Here is a 17,244-nt window from a genome sequence, read left to right as displayed (position 1 = left end):
AAGCAGTAGGAATTTGGTAAGAAATCAACAACGCTACACTGCAAACACAGAAAAGCGCTTAGCACAATGACAGCTGAAGTTAAAGGCAGGGCGCATAAATGCGCAAGTGCATAAATAATAGCTCATAAAAGAAATGATTGCAACAGGCTATTTAAAGACTTAAGCCAGTCTCTGTGTACTCAGGAAACACCCAAATTCCACAGTTTAGGTAAATACTGGCATGAGCATCTTGGATCTTTTTTATTTAAAACTGTAGTCATGTTGTTCTTCCGTGGTTTTCTAGAAATGTGGCCAGGACAACTGACCAGGTAGTGGTCACTTTCTGAACAACAACTGTTTCGGGAATTTAAAATACTTTTTGTGTGGAAGGAGGGCTGTCTTCATTGCAGAAGCAAGAGGAATCAGTTCCCACTCACAGCGACCCTAGAATTTAGAGAAGCCTTATTTCTCTTTCCTTAAACCAGCTGGCCCTCTTCTGTGAGCGCGTGCCGGGCGTGCATACGGGGCAGTGATGGAAGACGGGCAGACACCGCTTCACTAGCAAGGATGCTGCTGTTGTCCGTCTGGAAAAACTACCCATTTTCACTGATGAAGCAGATTTTAATTGTTTTTTCTCATTTAGCTTGACTGGACTTTGCCTTCGTGTTCTAAGTAGCATTTGTTCCTGTGTTGTCATCATTGTTAAGTGCCATCAAGTTCGTTCCGATTCAGAGCAACTCTGTATAGAGTTTCCAAGGTTCGAACCACCGACTGTCCTTGCGATTCATAGTCTATTGCTTACCCCCCATTAGTTCCTCTGGTGATGATTGTGTGCTATGGAGTCAGTCCCGACTCAGAGCAACCCTGTGTGGGATTTCTGAGACTATAGATGTTTTACTGGAGCAAAAAGTCCTCCACAGAAGAACTGGTGGATTTGAACTCCTGACTTTGTGGTTAGCAGGTCAATTTATAACCCACTGTGTTACCCAGGCTCCCTAGTTCCTGTACTAAGTAGGTAATCTACATGTGTGTCTCAGTTCTCCCATGCTGCTAGCTCAGAAATACCACAAGTGCATGCCTTAACAAACAGAAATTTATTCTCTCGGTTGGTGTTGTTGTTAAGTGTGTCAAGTGGGTTCCGATTCATAGTGACCCTGTGTAGGGTTTCTGAGGAGCGGTTGGTGAGTTTGAACTGCTGACCTTGAGGTCCAGTGCTTTATCCCACAGTGCCAGTCCCACCTGGGCTTCCCGCACAGTTTCAGAAGCTGGAAGTCCGAATTCAGCACTCCACTCCAGCTCTGGAGGAAGGTCTGGTGTCCTTTCAGCACCTGTGGGCCCAGCATGCCTTGGAGATCCCCATGTGTCTTGGCATCAGTCTTTCCTGGGATCTAGGAGCTTCACAGGGCAGGGACCCTACGTCCAAAGGACGCTCACCCCTCGCGGGTCTTCTTTCTTGATGGTCCTAGGTCCCTCTTTTAATCTCCAAAGACATTAACTCAGGACACAACCTACTCCTTCCTATGTATTGCATCTGGCTTCTTCAGCCTCATAGGAGTGAAGAGTCACAGCGCATGGGATATTACACCAACTCAGAGGTGATAACATTGTATCAGATCTCAGCACGGGGGACCACTGCACTGTAACTAGGAAACCACTGAGAATCCAGGTCCAGCCAACTCGACACAATACTTTTGACCATCGCAACTGAGGCTAAGTACCATCAAGCTGGTTCTGACTCATAACTACCTTGTATAAGGTCACCAAAGGAGCTCTGGTAGCATAGTGGTTATGAATCAGGCTGCAAGCCGCAAGGTCAGCAGTTCGAAACTACCAGCATTTCCGCAGGAGAAAGATAAGGCGGTCTGCTCCTGTAAAGATTTACAGCCTCGGAAACCCTGTGTAGGGTCGCTATGAGTCAGAACCAACTCCACGGCACAAAAACAACAACAAATATGTGAGCGAGTGTTTATACACGTATATGTGTGAGTGTGCATGTGTGAGTGTATGTGAACAAGTGTGTATATACATGTATGTGTGTGTAAATATGAGTGTGTATACGTGTGTGTAAGTACATATATATATCTACACATGTATATGTGTGAGTGTATGTGAGCGAGTGTGTATATACATGTATGTGTGTGTGTAAATATGAGTGTGTATACATGTGTGTGTAAGTACATATATATGTATGTATGTATATACATACATGTATATGTGTGAGTGTATGTGAGCGAGTGTGTATATACATGTATATGTGTGAGTTTGTGTAAACCTGGTGCTCTGTGGGTGAGCCTGGTTCTGGCCCACCTCCTCTGAGCCACCATGGACTCAGTGGTCTCTGAGAAGTGGGTAGGAACCAGCCGTGCTCTGCTGGAAAGACCCCAGCAGCTAGAGCTGAGCTGGTGGGCACTCCAGCAACCTGACTGTGCAGTGGCCAAAGTGGGCACCTCTGCACATCTGTGCTCAGCAAGGATGGCAGGGAGGCCAGCCATAAGCCCTGGCTGGGAGCACAGGATAGGTGTTTCTGTCTGTCTGTCTGTCTGTCTGTCTGTCTGAACCAGTGTCAGCTTTGGGTAGGTTGTGAAGACAGCAGCACACCCTACACAGAGCAGAGGGTGGGCCAGGTCACATTCAACCCCAGGAAGTGTCTGCTAGCTGATAGCATGTTGCCCACGGCTTACTGTGTTCTCTGTCCCCCAACAAGATCGACTGTCAAACCAGCAAGAGTCCTGGGTGTGTCTCTCTGGGGGAAGCCCATCCTCCACGTCCTTTCTAGTCCTACAGAGCCCAGCCATGAAGAGATTAAAGGGAGCTGTTGTTGAGCTGAACAATATAGGCTTTTCAAGGTCTGATGTTTTGGAAGTATATTACCAGGCCTTTCTTAGGAGGTACCTTTGGGCAAACTCGAATCTCCAGCCTTGCAGTTAGCAGCTGAATTTGTTCACTATTCAAACCACCCAGCAACTGTACGTATTCCATTCTTTCCTCCAAACCAGAGTTTAGTATTCAAGTAGTGTTTTAACTTGAAGTTTGACAGTCCCCTTTACCAGGACTTGTAATTCTTAAAGGTTATGTGAAATCTGCAGCTTTTGTTGATTCTAAAAGGATTTTTATATATATTAAACAAAAGGATGATTCTTACTAATCTTTATCTCTTGAAATGAAATTTGCATGGGTCTCAAATGAATACTATGTTTTATTTGACAACATGCAACAACATGAAATCATTTTCCCTGGCCTGTGGGAGTTGTATTTCTGACATGCCAGCATGGCCCATTTCTGATGAAGCTTTGCAACCTAAGCTGCGCTGTTTACTCAGCAGCTAAGTTAGCAGCGTCCTTACACTGTTTTGCCCTAAATTAGAAATTGTGTTAGTTCTTGATGGTGTGTCTTTTTTGTTGTTGTTGTTGTCAAGTGCCGTCAAATTGGTTCCAACTCAGAGCAACCCCGTATAGTGTTTTCAAGGAGAGGCTGGTGGGTTTGAACCGCCAACCTTTTTAAGAGCAATGAAGTGTGTGTAGCCTCGTACTTGCGTATTTGTCAGTGGTGGTGGTGGTGGTGGTTATGTGCCGTGGAGTCGGCTGTAGGTACCCTAAAAGTACACAGAAGAAAGATGAGGCTTTCTGCTCCTACAATGATTTAAAATCCTCAGAAATCCTATTCAGAGTCAGTATGACTCAGAACCGACCCCCCAACCTCTAACAACAGCCTTAAAAACACAGGAACCCTGGTAGCGTAGTGGATTATGAGCAGGACTGCTAACTGCAAGGTCAGCAGTTCGAATCTACCAGTTGGTCCTCTGTAGAAAGATGAGGCTTTCTGCTCCCATAAAGATTTACCGCCTCGGAAACCCTATTACAGGGTCACTCACCACCTTAAGAGTCCAGTATTTTTCCCTCTGGGAGTGAGTGAGTGGGGTCTTTTCCATTCCAATGAAGAATCTGCCTCATTACTAATCATATAAAGAGGGCGGAGATGTTTCAAATGGAATCCTGAAAATACCTTTTTGTTCTTTGTTCTACATTTCCCGCCAAATCTTCAAGAAGCAAGTCTTTGGTCAAACAAGTAGATACACTAGAATTTTGTTTAAATGTTGCTTAATAACAAAATCAAAAAACCAAACGATGAATCCACCAGGTGCACCATGGGAGAAAGATGAGACTTTCTGTTCCTGCAAAAGATTGAAAGCCTCAGATTACCCTATAAAGGTTTGCAATAAATTGAAACCGACTCCACAGCATGATACAGCAACATCTAGAGTAGAAGATCTGGTGTGGCGTTGTAGGATCAACACTGAACTGCTAACTTCAAAGTTGGTAGTTCAAACCCACCAGCCTCTCCTCGGAAACCCTACACAGGGTCACTGTGAGTTGGACCTGACTCAACAACACTTAGCAGCAACAAATGGGACCAACACAAGGGTATTTCTGAGAGAACTTGTCTGCAGCCATGCACTGATCACAAAGACGTGTTTAAATATGTTTTATTTGGAATAAACCCATGCATGTATGAACTGGAAAAAAAAAAAACGATTGCTAAACAATTGCCGTCTGCTCGATTCCAACTCATCGTGACCGTGTAGGATAGAGCAGAACTGCCCCTTTGTGTTTTCGAAACTCACCTTTACGGGAGCAGATTGCCTACGCCTTCCGTCCCGTGGAATGACTGGTGGGTTCCAATGGCCAACCTTTCTGTCTACAGCCAAGCGCTTAACTTCTGCACCACTGAGGGAAATTAAAGATTGAGTGGATCCTTCTTGGACGGTGTCCAGGGAAGCTTAGTGCCTCCGATGTCAGGTGACCTGGTTCTGAGACACTTCCCATGGCAAGCCCAGGTGAGGACCCTGTCTGAATGGGTCCTTCAGTATTCCTGGTATTTTTGGAAATGCAGATGACTGCAGATAATATATTATGAGAACCAAAACATCAGGGCACCACCTTGCTTTTCCTCATCTCGAAAGGTTTCTGTCTTTCACAATGTGCACTTTCCCACCTTTCTGTCATGTGTTTTAGTAGAAAATACTGGGATTTCCTTCTTTGGTAGGTTTCCTCCTTATACAGGTTCTGGGTCTTATAGATTTTCTGTAGTTGCTGTGCAAGCAACAGCATACCCCAAAGTCATCTGTGACTTAAGCCTTAAGCCAACTGTCCCCCAAGTCTTCTTCAAACAAAGCAATAGTCTGGTGTGAAGGTTAAATAACTTAGCTAGTTAAGAATGTCTACTTTGAGCCATGTATTCTGTTGAAGAACTATATGGGGTCAAATGGACAACTGCAACTCAGAAGGTTGTTGTTGTTGTTGTTGTTGTTGGGTGCCACTGAGTCGGTACCAACTCATAGTGACCCTATGCACAACAGAGTGAAACACTGCCCCATCCCACACCAGCCTCAAAATCGTTACTAAGCGTTAGCGCATTGCTGCCCCCACGGTGCTAATCCATCTCGTTGGGGGTCTTCCTCTTTTTCTCCACCCCTCCACTTTGCCAACCATGATATCCTTCTCCAAGGACTGGTTCCTCCTGATAATATGTCCAGAATATGAGAGATGAAGTCTGGCCATCCTGGCTTCCAATGAGCATTTTGGCTGCACTTCTTCCAGCGTACATTGGTTTGTTCTTTTGATGGTCCATGGTACTTTTAATATTCTCCTCCAACACCATACCTCAAATGCATCAATTCTTCTACGATCTTCCTTATTCACTGTCCAACTTCCACATGCATATGAGGTTATTGAAAATACCATGGCTTGGGTCAGGCACACCTTAGTCCTGAAACTGATGTCTTTGCCCTTCAAACTTAGAAGGTTCCACAGATATTTTAGAGAGCTCATGTTAATGGGGTAAGAATAACTCAAAAAAAGTAGGATGAGACTATTGCACTTAAAGGTACACACAGAAAAGGTTGAATCAGTGTATATTTTTCTCTGTGTGTTATCAATAAAAACAATACAATAAAATGTTTAAAAAATATATATCATCTGTGAGACCACTCATAATTGGAAAAGGGACTAAACATTTCTGCTCCCAGGAAGAACAAAGACTTTATAGAGGCATTGAGCACATCTGCTACACAAAACCTCTTTAAAATGTCCAAGAGCAGAGTTGTCACTTTAAGGACTAAGGTGCACCTGACCCAAGTCATGGTGTTTTCAATCACCTCATATGCATGTGAAAGCTGGATGGTGAATAAGGAAGACCATAGAAGAAGTGATGCATTTAAGTTATGGTGTTGGAGGAGAATATTGAAGGCACCACTGAGAGTCCTTCTGGAACAAACAGATCCGTGTTGGAAGAAGTGCAGCCAGCTCCTTGGAGGTGAGGATGGTGAGAGTTGGCCTCATGTACTTTTCACGTGTTATCAGGAGGGACGAGTCCTTGGAAAAAGACACATTTAGTAAAGTAGAGGGTCAGGGCAAAAGAGAAAGACCTTCAGTGAAATGCTTGACACAGTGGCTGCAAGAATGGGTTCAAGTATAGGAACAATTGTGAGGTTGGTACAGGACCAGACAGTGTTTCGTTCTGCTGTGCCATAGGGTCACTATGAGTGGAACCAACTCCCCGGCACCACACACAACAATGACAGTGATAGAACGAGGTGCCCTGGTGGCCCACTGGGTAATGTAAGCATTCTACTGCCAGCAGAAAAGCCAGTGGTTCGAACTCACCATCCACTTCCCTAGTGATCTGCTTCGATGAAGAGCGTAACCTGGGAAACCGTGTGGGGCAGCTCTGCTGTCCTGGAGAGGCATTGAGAATTGACTGGGGAACAAAGAATTGATGCATTTGAGTTAGGGTGTTGGAGGAGAATATTGAAAGTATCATGGACTGCCAGAAGAACCCATAAATCTCTGTTGGAAGGTACAGTGAGAATGCTCCTTGGAAGTCAGGATGGCCAGACTTCGTCTCTCATACTTTGGACATATCATCAGGAGGGACCAGACCCTGGAGAAAGACATCATGCTTGGTAAAGCGGAGGGTCAGAAAAAAAGAGGAAGACCCCCAATGAGATGGATTGGTACAGTGGCAGCAGCTATGGGCTCAGGTGTAGCGACAATTGTGAGGTTGGCCCAGGACTGGGTGCTGTCTTGTTCGGTTGTACGTAAGGTCACTATGAGTCAATAACAACTGGACAACACCTAACAACAACTGCTAACTGAAAAGTTGGCTATTTGAGGCCAGCCAGAGGTGGTTCAGAAGAAAGGCCTGATCTGTTTCTGAAAACTCAGCCCCTGAAAGCCCTGCAGAGTGGTTCTGCTCCAGCACACATGGAGGCACTGTGAGAAAGAGTCGAGTCCACGGCAACTGGCTTTTGCATCGACAAATGATTGCACGTCCACATTCCCACAACCAGCTTTATCCAGTCCATCCCGCTTTTTCCCCCTTAATTGTATCACTGGGACAGATCAGAAGCGCGTGCCTTGTGTGTGTTGAGTGTGGGGTCAGAAGCTGGAGGGGGAACCTGGGGCTGGACTTGGGAGAAATGAAGGAGAGTGTGGGTGTTTCCTGCCCTCATGGGGATGACCTCTTGCTGTCTGGAAATGTCCTAGTCTGAGGCCCCTGCCAGTGGACATCTCTCATTCCCAATTTCACTACAGACCTCTGCTTTTGCGAACCCTACCTCCTGAGACAGTCTCTGGGAACATCAAGGATGAGTGCTGGGGGCTCATGGACCCCTCAGGTCTGCTGTTCAAGGGGTCGAGTGTCTGTTTGCTGGCGTCCGTTTTCAGACTGGGGCCTAGGTGTCAGTGGGAGGCAAGGGGCTAGAGAAAGGGTAGTTTGAGATGGACTTGAAATGTCAAGCAAATGTGTTTGGACTCTGCACTTCAGTGTAGATTCTGGGGGGCTCGAGGGCTTCAAGCAAGGCAGTAATGTGATCTTATTCATACTTTGGAAGACAGTTACTCCGGCAGCACATGCATATTTACCATATTCCTGTAATTAGCTCATTAGATTATCTTAGGGGTAAAAATACCATTGAGGTGATATGTTTTAAAACCTGTGCTGTCAGGTGGCGTGTTGTGTGTTTGATTTCAGAGACCCTTAGATGTAGGAGGCTATATTCTATAACCAATGTAAGGTCCTTCAAACCCTTCTCGGGATTGGCGCTCGTCAAGTAGCAGGTTTGCTTAGATTTTTATTCTTATTGTGCTACAGGTTTCCCTCGCTTTCCCCAGAAGTAAAGCATTCTTATGAACAACCTTTCAGAAGCTGAAATGGCAATTTCCGTTGATTTATATGGGAACATTTTCTGAGCATTCTCAGACCCAAAAAGTAACCAAATTAAACACATAAAGCCCAAAATCACACTAACATACTGTTGGCAGGTGCTGAGTGTAATTCCCGGGGAGTGAGCTTGGGGTTACTGCTGACATCACCTGGGATGCAGGCTGCCTCTTATAACGGCTGAGTACCAGTTTCCATGTTCGATGTTTGGTAGAAGTGAAAATCTTCTTTGGATTTCTCTCAGTTAGTAACAACAGAAGTGAGTGTAGGTCTTTGGTAAAAGCTCTGTGGCACAAAGCGAGCTTGAGGCCCATAGGAATCTTCGCTCATACGGGAGGCACTTGCTTTCAGCTCTCCCCAGATCAGGAGCATGGCTTCCTGGTGGAGTAGTGGTTAAAGCATTCGCTGCTAACCCCAAAGGTCAGTGATTTGAACCCACCAGCATTTCTGTGGGAGAAAGATGTGGTGGTCTGCATTCGTAGACATTTAGTCTTGGAAACTCTCTGGGGTAGTTCTTCTCTGCCCTTCAGGGTCTCTGTGAGTCGGAATGTGCTTGACAGCACCGGGTTTGGGTGAAGGGAATAGATTTGGGGTACTCATCTGACACTTCCTAAATCATAAAGGAGTGTTTAACCACCACCTTGGAGCCCTCCAGTGATGTTCAAAAACATCAAATACAGCCTACTCACACCTTTGTTGTTGTTGATGTTGTTAGGTACCACTAACTCCGCTCTAACTCACAGTGACACAATGTATAGCAGAACAAAACTGCCCGGCTGTGTACCACATCTACAATCGCGATGTTTGAACACATTGTTGTGGCCACTGTGTCAGTCTGTCTCCCTGGGGGGCGGGGGGGGGGGTCTTCCTCTTTTTCACTGAGCCTCTACTTTACCAAGCACGATGTCCTTCTCCAGGAATTGGTTCCACCTGCTAACGTGTTCAAAGTATGTGAGATGAAATGTCACCATCCTTGATTCTAAAATGAATCCTGGCTGTCTATGTCTTCCAAAACACGTAATGATATATTCAGTGTTGCTCGGCCAGCGCCACAATTCAAACCACCTTTCATTACCAAGCCAGGGGAAAAAGTGGGAAATCGCTGTTATCATGATGATGCCGTGGGGTTACATGAAATAATCAGAAACTGTAGATGCCTAAAGAATGAATGGTCTGTCCTGGAAGGACAGCGGAAATGCTTCCTAAAAGCAAGGATGGAGAGATTTTGGATGTGTCATTGGGAGGAACCAGTCCCTGGAGAAGGACACAATGCTTGGGAGAGTGTGAGCACAAAAACAGGATGACCCTCAATGACATGGAGTGACACAGTGCTTGCAGCAGTGGGCAGTGGGCTCAAACACAGCAGTGGGCAGTGGGCTCAAACACAGCGGCGGGCAGTGGGCTCAAACACAGCGGCGGGCAGTGGGCTCAAACACAGCAGTGGGCAAACACAGCTGTGGTCAGTGGGCCCAAACACAGCAGTGGCTGTGAGGAGGGCACAGGACTGGGCAGTGTCCTTCCGTTGTATGGACCATCACTGGAGTCTTAGTGACTACACGGTACTTAGCAACAGCTGGCAGGAACATACATCGTTCTGAGGAGCAGAGTCAGGAGTGGGGGTGGGGAGGAGGCATCTGGAGGGTCTGGGAGACTGGGTAGGTCTGGTCCAGAACATTGTGGGGCGTTGAATCTTCTAGAAAATGCTGATGTCCCGTCTTGAGTCATTCTGCTCTGAGCGACAGATGGAAGTAGAGAAGCCTTTTGAACTTGTATGTGAGCTTTAAAATGAGGAAAACTCTCATCTCTGCCTTCAGAGGTCAGGGAGACTAGTCCGAAAGGTCACTGGCATCCATTGGTGACATTGCAGAGCTGTGGTCCCGAGGCAGGGAGTATTAAAATAGCAAACATCTTTGTAAGAGCACTCTGTGCACAGTGGCCATCTTTTTCCATTCCCGGGATCTTAAGTCACAAGGCACATGATTCAAGAAAACCACTGGGACTCGTTCCCCCCTCTGGGGAAGAGATGATGTATTTGTCCTCGGACTGAGGGTGATGGGGCGTTGTCGGTGCAGCAGACTTAGCAATTCAGTGATGATTCAGAGCTTGCTGTACAATGAAGGTGACTGGTGGGTACTGATGGATGAAGCCAAGCAGGTGTCTGCTCAAGACCAAGCCTTGAGGGACCTAGGATGAAGCTCGGCTGCTAAGCTAGAGCTTTGAAGAGATGTGGTAATGTACTCCCATGGAACCCCAGAAACCCTGGGGTACTTCTGCTCTGTCATATAAGGGTCTCTATGGAGCTCTGGTAGCGTAGTGGTTACGAATCGGGCTGTGAACCGCAGGGTCAGCAGTTCGAAACTACCAGCTGCTCCACGGGAGAAAGATGAGGCTTTCTGCTCCCGTAAAGATTTATAGCCTCGGAAACCCTGTTCAGGGTCACTATGGGTCGGAACCGACTCAACAGCACTTAACAACAGCAACATGAGTCAGAATCAACTCACCAGGTCCTAGCAGCAGCAGCTCTGTGCTACATGTGATTTTGGGGGTTCAAGACTGGGTAACTAGAGGATTACAGAGCCTTGTGGGGGAGGGAGGATTGTAAGTAATTAGTATTAACCTGGTTCTGCACATGCTAAATTTCTAATGCTGGAATAGCACCCAGATGGATTTGTGGATGAGGGCCTGGTCATTCTCCAGAGACAGTTTGAAATCACTAAGATTGGATTTATCGTCTGGGTCACCCAGAGTCCTCTGAAGCTCAGGGAGCCAGCTGTGGAAGACTCGGCTGTTTCAGCAGGTGGACTGGGAGGACGATGTGAAGAGATGAGAGGAGAGTCATCAGAAAAGGGGGAAATGGCTCAGGGCCTGTCAGGAAAACCAAGAACAGAGCTTAATTTTTCAAGTGACAGGTGTTCTTTGGCGTCAAAAGCTATGAAGAGAAATTTTTTGAACCAGCAGAATGGGGCTGGGTCTAATTTTTGCTAAGAGACAGTATTGTTCCGTGGTGTCAAGTCGGTTCCGACTCATAGTAACTCTATGCAGGATTTTCAGTTAGTGGCTGGTGGGTTTGAACCGCCAACCTTGTGGTTAGCTGCCCGGTGCTGATCCTACAGCACTACTAAATCATAAAGAGTGGTTTGCTGTTTGTTTTGCTATAAAACAAGTTATCTCTATTTACTCATGGAAGTCAAAAATTCAACCTTCACTACTGACATTTTGGGCCTGAGAATTCCTTTTTGTGAGGAGGCCACCCTGTGGACTGTAGGATATTTAGCCACATCTCCCGTCTCCACCCACTGATGCCTCCAGACATCTCCAAATGTCCCCAGTGGAGAACCAGAGGCATGGACTCTTCTCTAGCTCCATGTGTGGAAGGGCACCTCATCAGGCATTAAAACCCAAAACCCAAACCCACTACTGTTGAATCTGTTTTAAACCACGGCCTCATTGTTCTCTCTCAGGGCAAGTGGTGGGTTTGAACCACCAACCTTGCAGTTGGCAACCCAGTGCTTAACCCGTGGCACCACTAGAACTCCTTACATTAGACCCTGGAAGGTATAAAAAATCTGATGTCTTTTCATCATTAAGAAGATCGATTTCTAATTTTCAAAAATTGAGTTAAAACTACACATACATGCAAGGCAGTTATTCCTAAAATTGACATTATGGCAATTATGGATGGATATTGCAAAAGTACTAAATTGCAGGTATCAGTGTTCCAGTTCTGAGGGTTATGTAGCCCACATAGATCGTTGCAGGACATCTTGAAGTAGATCTATAGCAAAACTATAGTAAGCAATTTCCAAACGGATGTCTTTGGGAACTGCTAAGACTTCAATTATTCTCATTTCTAATGAAGACAAAACACTCTCACTAACCCATAAGTATTATAGAAATTCTGATTTTAAGAAATCTGACAATACCATTTATCTTCTGGTGGAAATTAGAATGAAATGTATTAAAAGTTCTCCACCAAAAGTTCCAAGTTCTTAAAAGAAAGATGGGGGCTTGGGATGATAATTTGACCTTGTTAACATTTGTGGGAAATAGTATCACAAAAAATAATCTCATAACAAGGTTTCTTAATATTTGAAGTAGATTCTCCATCAAAAGAAGCATGTGATTTCTAGCTCCTCGGTGGTTGGGTACTGTCTGCAGGCTTGCAGTTGGTAAGCAGCCATCCAAGGTACAGGAGGTCTTCCTTCATTTGGAACAACAGGAAAAAGGGGAGCCAGGAACTAACGGTGAATACATCTTGCATAGCTGGTTAGCTCCAAGAACAGCTCCTTCCTTTGTCATGAGACCAGAACTAGATAGTGACAATTTACCATTAATTGTTGTCATCAAAGATTATAGAAAAGAATCTTCATCAAAAGGGGGAAAATACAGAACAGAATTTCAATTTTTCAATAGAAGCCAGACTTTGTGGAGCACTTGAGGCTGGATGAATCCCTGAAACTGTTGCCCTGGCCTCATCTTGTAAAATTTAAATCTTTAACCAAAACTATCCCCTGTGAACCAAACGTTGTTGTTACATGCCGTTGAGTCGGTTCTGACTCATAGCGACCCTGTCCAAGGTATCTGAGAAGCGACTGGTGAGTTTGAACCACCAACCTCATGGTCCAAACTGACCTTGCAGTCCAGTGCTTATCCTATAGCACCACTCCAGGATTTATCTTAATAAGTAAAGTATGTCTACCATGAACATTGTGTTCTTTTGAAGAATTATCTGTGTAGAATTCAATTGAGAGCAACTTGAAACATTGGATGAGAAGCTTTGGAGGCAAGGAGCAGAGAAGCAAAGAGCAGGGGATCAGAATGTGCTGTGGGAAGAATATAATCAGTATGACTGCCGCGTCCAAGTGGAGATTACTGAAATGCTGTGTGCGTTTTCACCAAAGTAAAAATTTTATATGATCTCTAAAGTTGAAATTAAAGACAAAAAAGTTAACAGGTTGTCTTCCCAGCCTTTGCCTCCCTTGTTGCTTAGGAACAAGGGAGCAGCTCTGGATTCTGCTGAGTGTGACACTTAACCCGACGGTCTTCTTGTCTTCATTGCAGACTGCGTCATCTGCCATTAAAGGTGCTATTCAGCTGGGCATCGGATACACGGTGGGGAATCTCACTTCCAAGCCAGACCGAGATGTTCTCATGCAAGACTTTTATGTGGTAGAAAGTGTGTTCCTGCCGAGGTAAGGACATTCTCATTTGAGACAATTTCCTCGCTAACACACCCTTCTCAAGACGCCCCTGGTGAATGCCATTTTCAGCACGCCCACACAGTGGCACTTTGTTGTTGTTGTTAGATGCTATCGGCTCAGTTCCAACTCCTAGCGACCCTGTACACAACAGAACGAAGTACTGCCTGGTTCTGCTCCAGTCTCACAACTGTTGTTACACTTGAACCCATTGCTGCCGCCACAGTGTTAATCCATCCTGTTGGGGGGTCTTCCTCTTGTGTGCTGACCCTCCACTTTACCACTGGAACTATGGCAAGCAGCAAGAGAATTGTTTTTGCTGCAGCGGATGGCTGGCTTAGTTTTTGTTTTTGTTTTAGTAATGTGGCGATGGTAGATGGGTTTCATCCCTTCTGGCCAGTTGTACATTGGGCAGAGGTAGAATTGGAAGGTTTTGAGATTCAGTGGGAAGGAATGAGGCTGTTCAAGAGCAGTATCTGACCTGGGTTGGTTGAGGAAGAGTGGGCTTCCAGGAGGCACCCACTGGCGATGGGGTTTGCTGACCTTCATAATTGGACCCCACACCTGAGTTCAGTCCTACAGCTCCTGGTTCCTGATGCCTTTGACTTCATCCTTCTCCAGAAAATCTGAGATGCCTGCTGTTTTGAGACTGGAATTTGGCCTAAACACCAAAGTTACCCATACACATTGTCCTAATTTGGGTCATATTTGGTGGGGAGAGTGGGAATTTAATAAATAACTTGTTTGGTTAAGTGCTATCGAGTCGGTTCCAACTCACAGCAGCCTTGTATATGATTTCAGAGGCTGTATCTTTGTGGCAACAGAAACCTCCTCTTTATCACATGCAGCAGCTTGTGGGCTCGGACCATAGACCTTGTTTGTAATCCAGTGCTTATCCCACAGAGCCACCACGCTCCCAGGAAACCCTCTGTAGGGTCTCTGTGAGTCACAACCAACTCAATAGCACTTAACAACAACTGAATTGTTCCAACTTTTTAATGATGAAGTATTACAAGTAGATTAGGTAAAAGGGGCCCTGGTGGCACAGTGGTTAAGACTCAGCTGCTCACCCATAGATCAGCAGTTCAAACCCACCAGCCACTCCATGGGAGAAAGAGGGACAGTCTGTTTCCTTAAAGCGTTACGCCTTGGGGGTCCTCTGGGGGAGTTGTGCTCAGTCTTACCAGGTTCCTGTGAGTCGGAATGAACTCAAGCGTTTGGGTGATTTTTGGTTAAATGACTTGTTTGACGTCCTAAGAAGGATAACCATCCAAATTCAGGCCAGTGGATACGATCACTACAAAACACAGAGACGCTTCAGCTGTATGCGTCATGGTTCCTTTTTAAGCAACGTTTTGAATTCCTTTTTATGTATCATAAATATCACGCATACATTTTCAAAGATAAATTCAAAAACGAAGGAAAAAAGTTTGTGGGAAAATTCCATTGTCTATTTATCCCATTTCCTGACAAGCTTTGTGAAGTCCCCTCATATATATTTGGGGACAGGAACCCAGGTTTATAAATCCCTAAAGGAGCTGAAGTCTTTCTCCCTGGGTGTATAAATGGTGGACAGGCTGGACTGCGTACCAGAAGCTTGGTGATTTGAGTCCACCCAGAATCTCCTTAGAAGAAAGTTGAGGCAGACTACTCCTCCCACAAAATCATTCACAGGAATCCTGGTGCGGGGCAGATTGCTGGGACCCCTGAACCTGTGGCCCTCAGTCCTTCTTTGCGCCTGAACTCACCCCTGTGGCTCAGCATTCAGCCCTCTAAGGAGAAGAATAACACTTTCCTCACAACAACCCACCCTAGGAGACCAAAAGGGCAGCACTGACCCAAGGGGGCACTTAGGGTCAGCACTGGACTTCAAACCACAAGGACAACAGTTCTAAGCCTCCAGTTGCTCCTCGGAAACTCTAGACAGGGTCACTGTGAGTCAGAACTGACTCAATGGCACTTAACAACAACAACAACAAAGCTCAGAAGGCAGGAAGAAAACAGAATCACAAAGAAGGATGAAGGGAACCCTAGGAAGGAAATAGGAAGGTGCTGTTACATTATGGGGTTGGTAATAATACAAAGTTACTGTAAAAAATACATCTACGTATGGAGCACGTTCTGACCAGACACCCGTGGGGTCATCGTGAATCTGGGTCAACTCCTCAATAACTGGTTTTACTGGCTCCCTCGAAATGTGGATGTAAGAAAGAATACAGAACTAGGTCCCCTCACTCTGCCCCAATCTCTATCATCAGGATATTTAGAAAAATTATTTCACTTTCAATTTAAAATACATATCCAATATCCAAAATGTATAGTCAAAAACCTTTTTTTAAATTTTTTTTTAATTTTAAATGGCACCACACACTAAGTCTTGCGTGCTCCACTAAGAGCCTTACCATCTCTACGTCCCTCCACATAGAGATGGTGGGGTGCTTGGCCCGGGAAGGAGGCCCAATGGAGTGCTGGAGAATGATTGTCAGGGATTGTATGTTGGAGGTGGTCCTCGCTGAGTTGGCATCTGTCTTCCCCGATGGCCGTGTGGCCTTTGTGATGTCACCTTATGCAGAACCGTGCAGGATGGTGGAAGAGATTGATTCTAGAGAAGATGTCCATGCAGGATGCAGAGCTAGAATCTAAAGTAAAAGTTTCCTTTGCTAATCTTTCTCTCTTTCTCTGAACATCTGAACCACAGTGAAGGGAGCAATCTGACGCCAGCTCATCATTACCCAGATTTCCGATTTAAGACATACGCTCCACTGGCATTCCGATACTTCAGAGAACTGTTTGGTATCAAGGCTGATGATTACTTGGTAAGAATCTGCAGTTTTCCTTCCTCCTACAGAAATGTGCAATGCATACCCTTGTCCCCTGGAATGGCAACAAGTAACTTGTGTGTCCTGCTTCACAAAGCTTTGGGGAATGGTAAAAGTTCCCTGTTTAACAGAGACTATAAATTTAGCTTCAGGAAATGTGATTTGACTGTGTAATTGTTACCTGATAGGTCCTAAATCTTCCGGGGGTGGTAACCAGCACTCACATAGCTGTGGTGTGCTTCATTCCTTGGGAGAAGGATTCTAAAAGATACATTGTGTTTAGTTTTAAGTACACCTGTGGACTTGGCTGACTGGATCCTTTGGGCAAACCCTGATTTATACCATTTAGCTCAAACCTGTTTTGGCCTACAACTCTTTCCCCCTTGACCTGCAAACGTGGATCTCATCTTAAAGCCGTTGGAGGGTTTCCGATCTCACCCATCTCTGTGTGAGAACACGTTAGCGTGTTTTTCTTAGGAATGTGGACATGTTTTCCTGGAGATTTTTCTTTTCATTCTTATCTCCCCTGGCACACACAAGGCATACACACAAGAGCCTTTTTGTCGGGTCATCTGATAGGACCTAAGTGGTACTTCGTTCCTATTCCAGCAGCCCGGAAGTCCCTTTTCTGTGGAGAATGGTTTATTTGACAACCTGACCGTGGTGAGCACCCTGGGGCACCTCAAGGTTGATTGCCAACAAGCCACGGGCAGGGTGCCATCAAATATTTATTATTCTCCTTTTGGACGGATAGGAATCAGATTGGAGCAGATCCTGGAGTAGAGCTCTTCTGAGGGAGTAAAGCACACTTTTCAAGTAGAACAAAGAAGAGTATTTGGAAAGGCATCTTGAATTTGGGTAATGTGCAAATCATTGAATTCAAAGCCGGTTTTGTTCTGTGATGCTGAGAAAACCTGGGAAGAAACTTCTTCAGGAAGAACAGCACGTGACCTCTGTCTGATGGAGTAATACTGGTTCCTCCAAATCCTGTAGACATTGAGTGGGTTTCGACTCATGGTGCCCCGTGT

General features: G+C 45.5%; 1 protein-coding gene across 1 annotated transcript in view; it reads left to right on the top strand.

Moving 5' to 3' along the window:
* Positions 1 to 17,244, top strand: part of PIP5K1B (phosphatidylinositol-4-phosphate 5-kinase, type I, beta) — a 111,107-nt gene that overhangs the window by 25,718 nt on the left and 68,145 nt on the right. Inside the window, exons 2-3 of the mRNA XM_006863831.1 lie at positions 13,261 to 13,391; positions 16,096 to 16,213. Coding sequence (XP_006863893.1) covers positions 13,261 to 13,391; positions 16,096 to 16,213 — 249 coding nt within the window. The remainder of the gene's footprint in view (positions 1 to 13,260; positions 13,392 to 16,095; positions 16,214 to 17,244) is intronic.

The sequence above is a fragment of the Chrysochloris asiatica genome, unplaced genomic scaffold (assembly GCF_000296735.1).
Source record: "Chrysochloris asiatica unplaced genomic scaffold, ChrAsi1.0 scaffold00056, whole genome shotgun sequence".
NCBI lineage: Eukaryota > Metazoa > Chordata > Mammalia > Afrosoricida > Chrysochloridae > Chrysochloris > Chrysochloris asiatica.
This window is presented reverse-complemented; position numbering and strand designations above follow the sequence as displayed.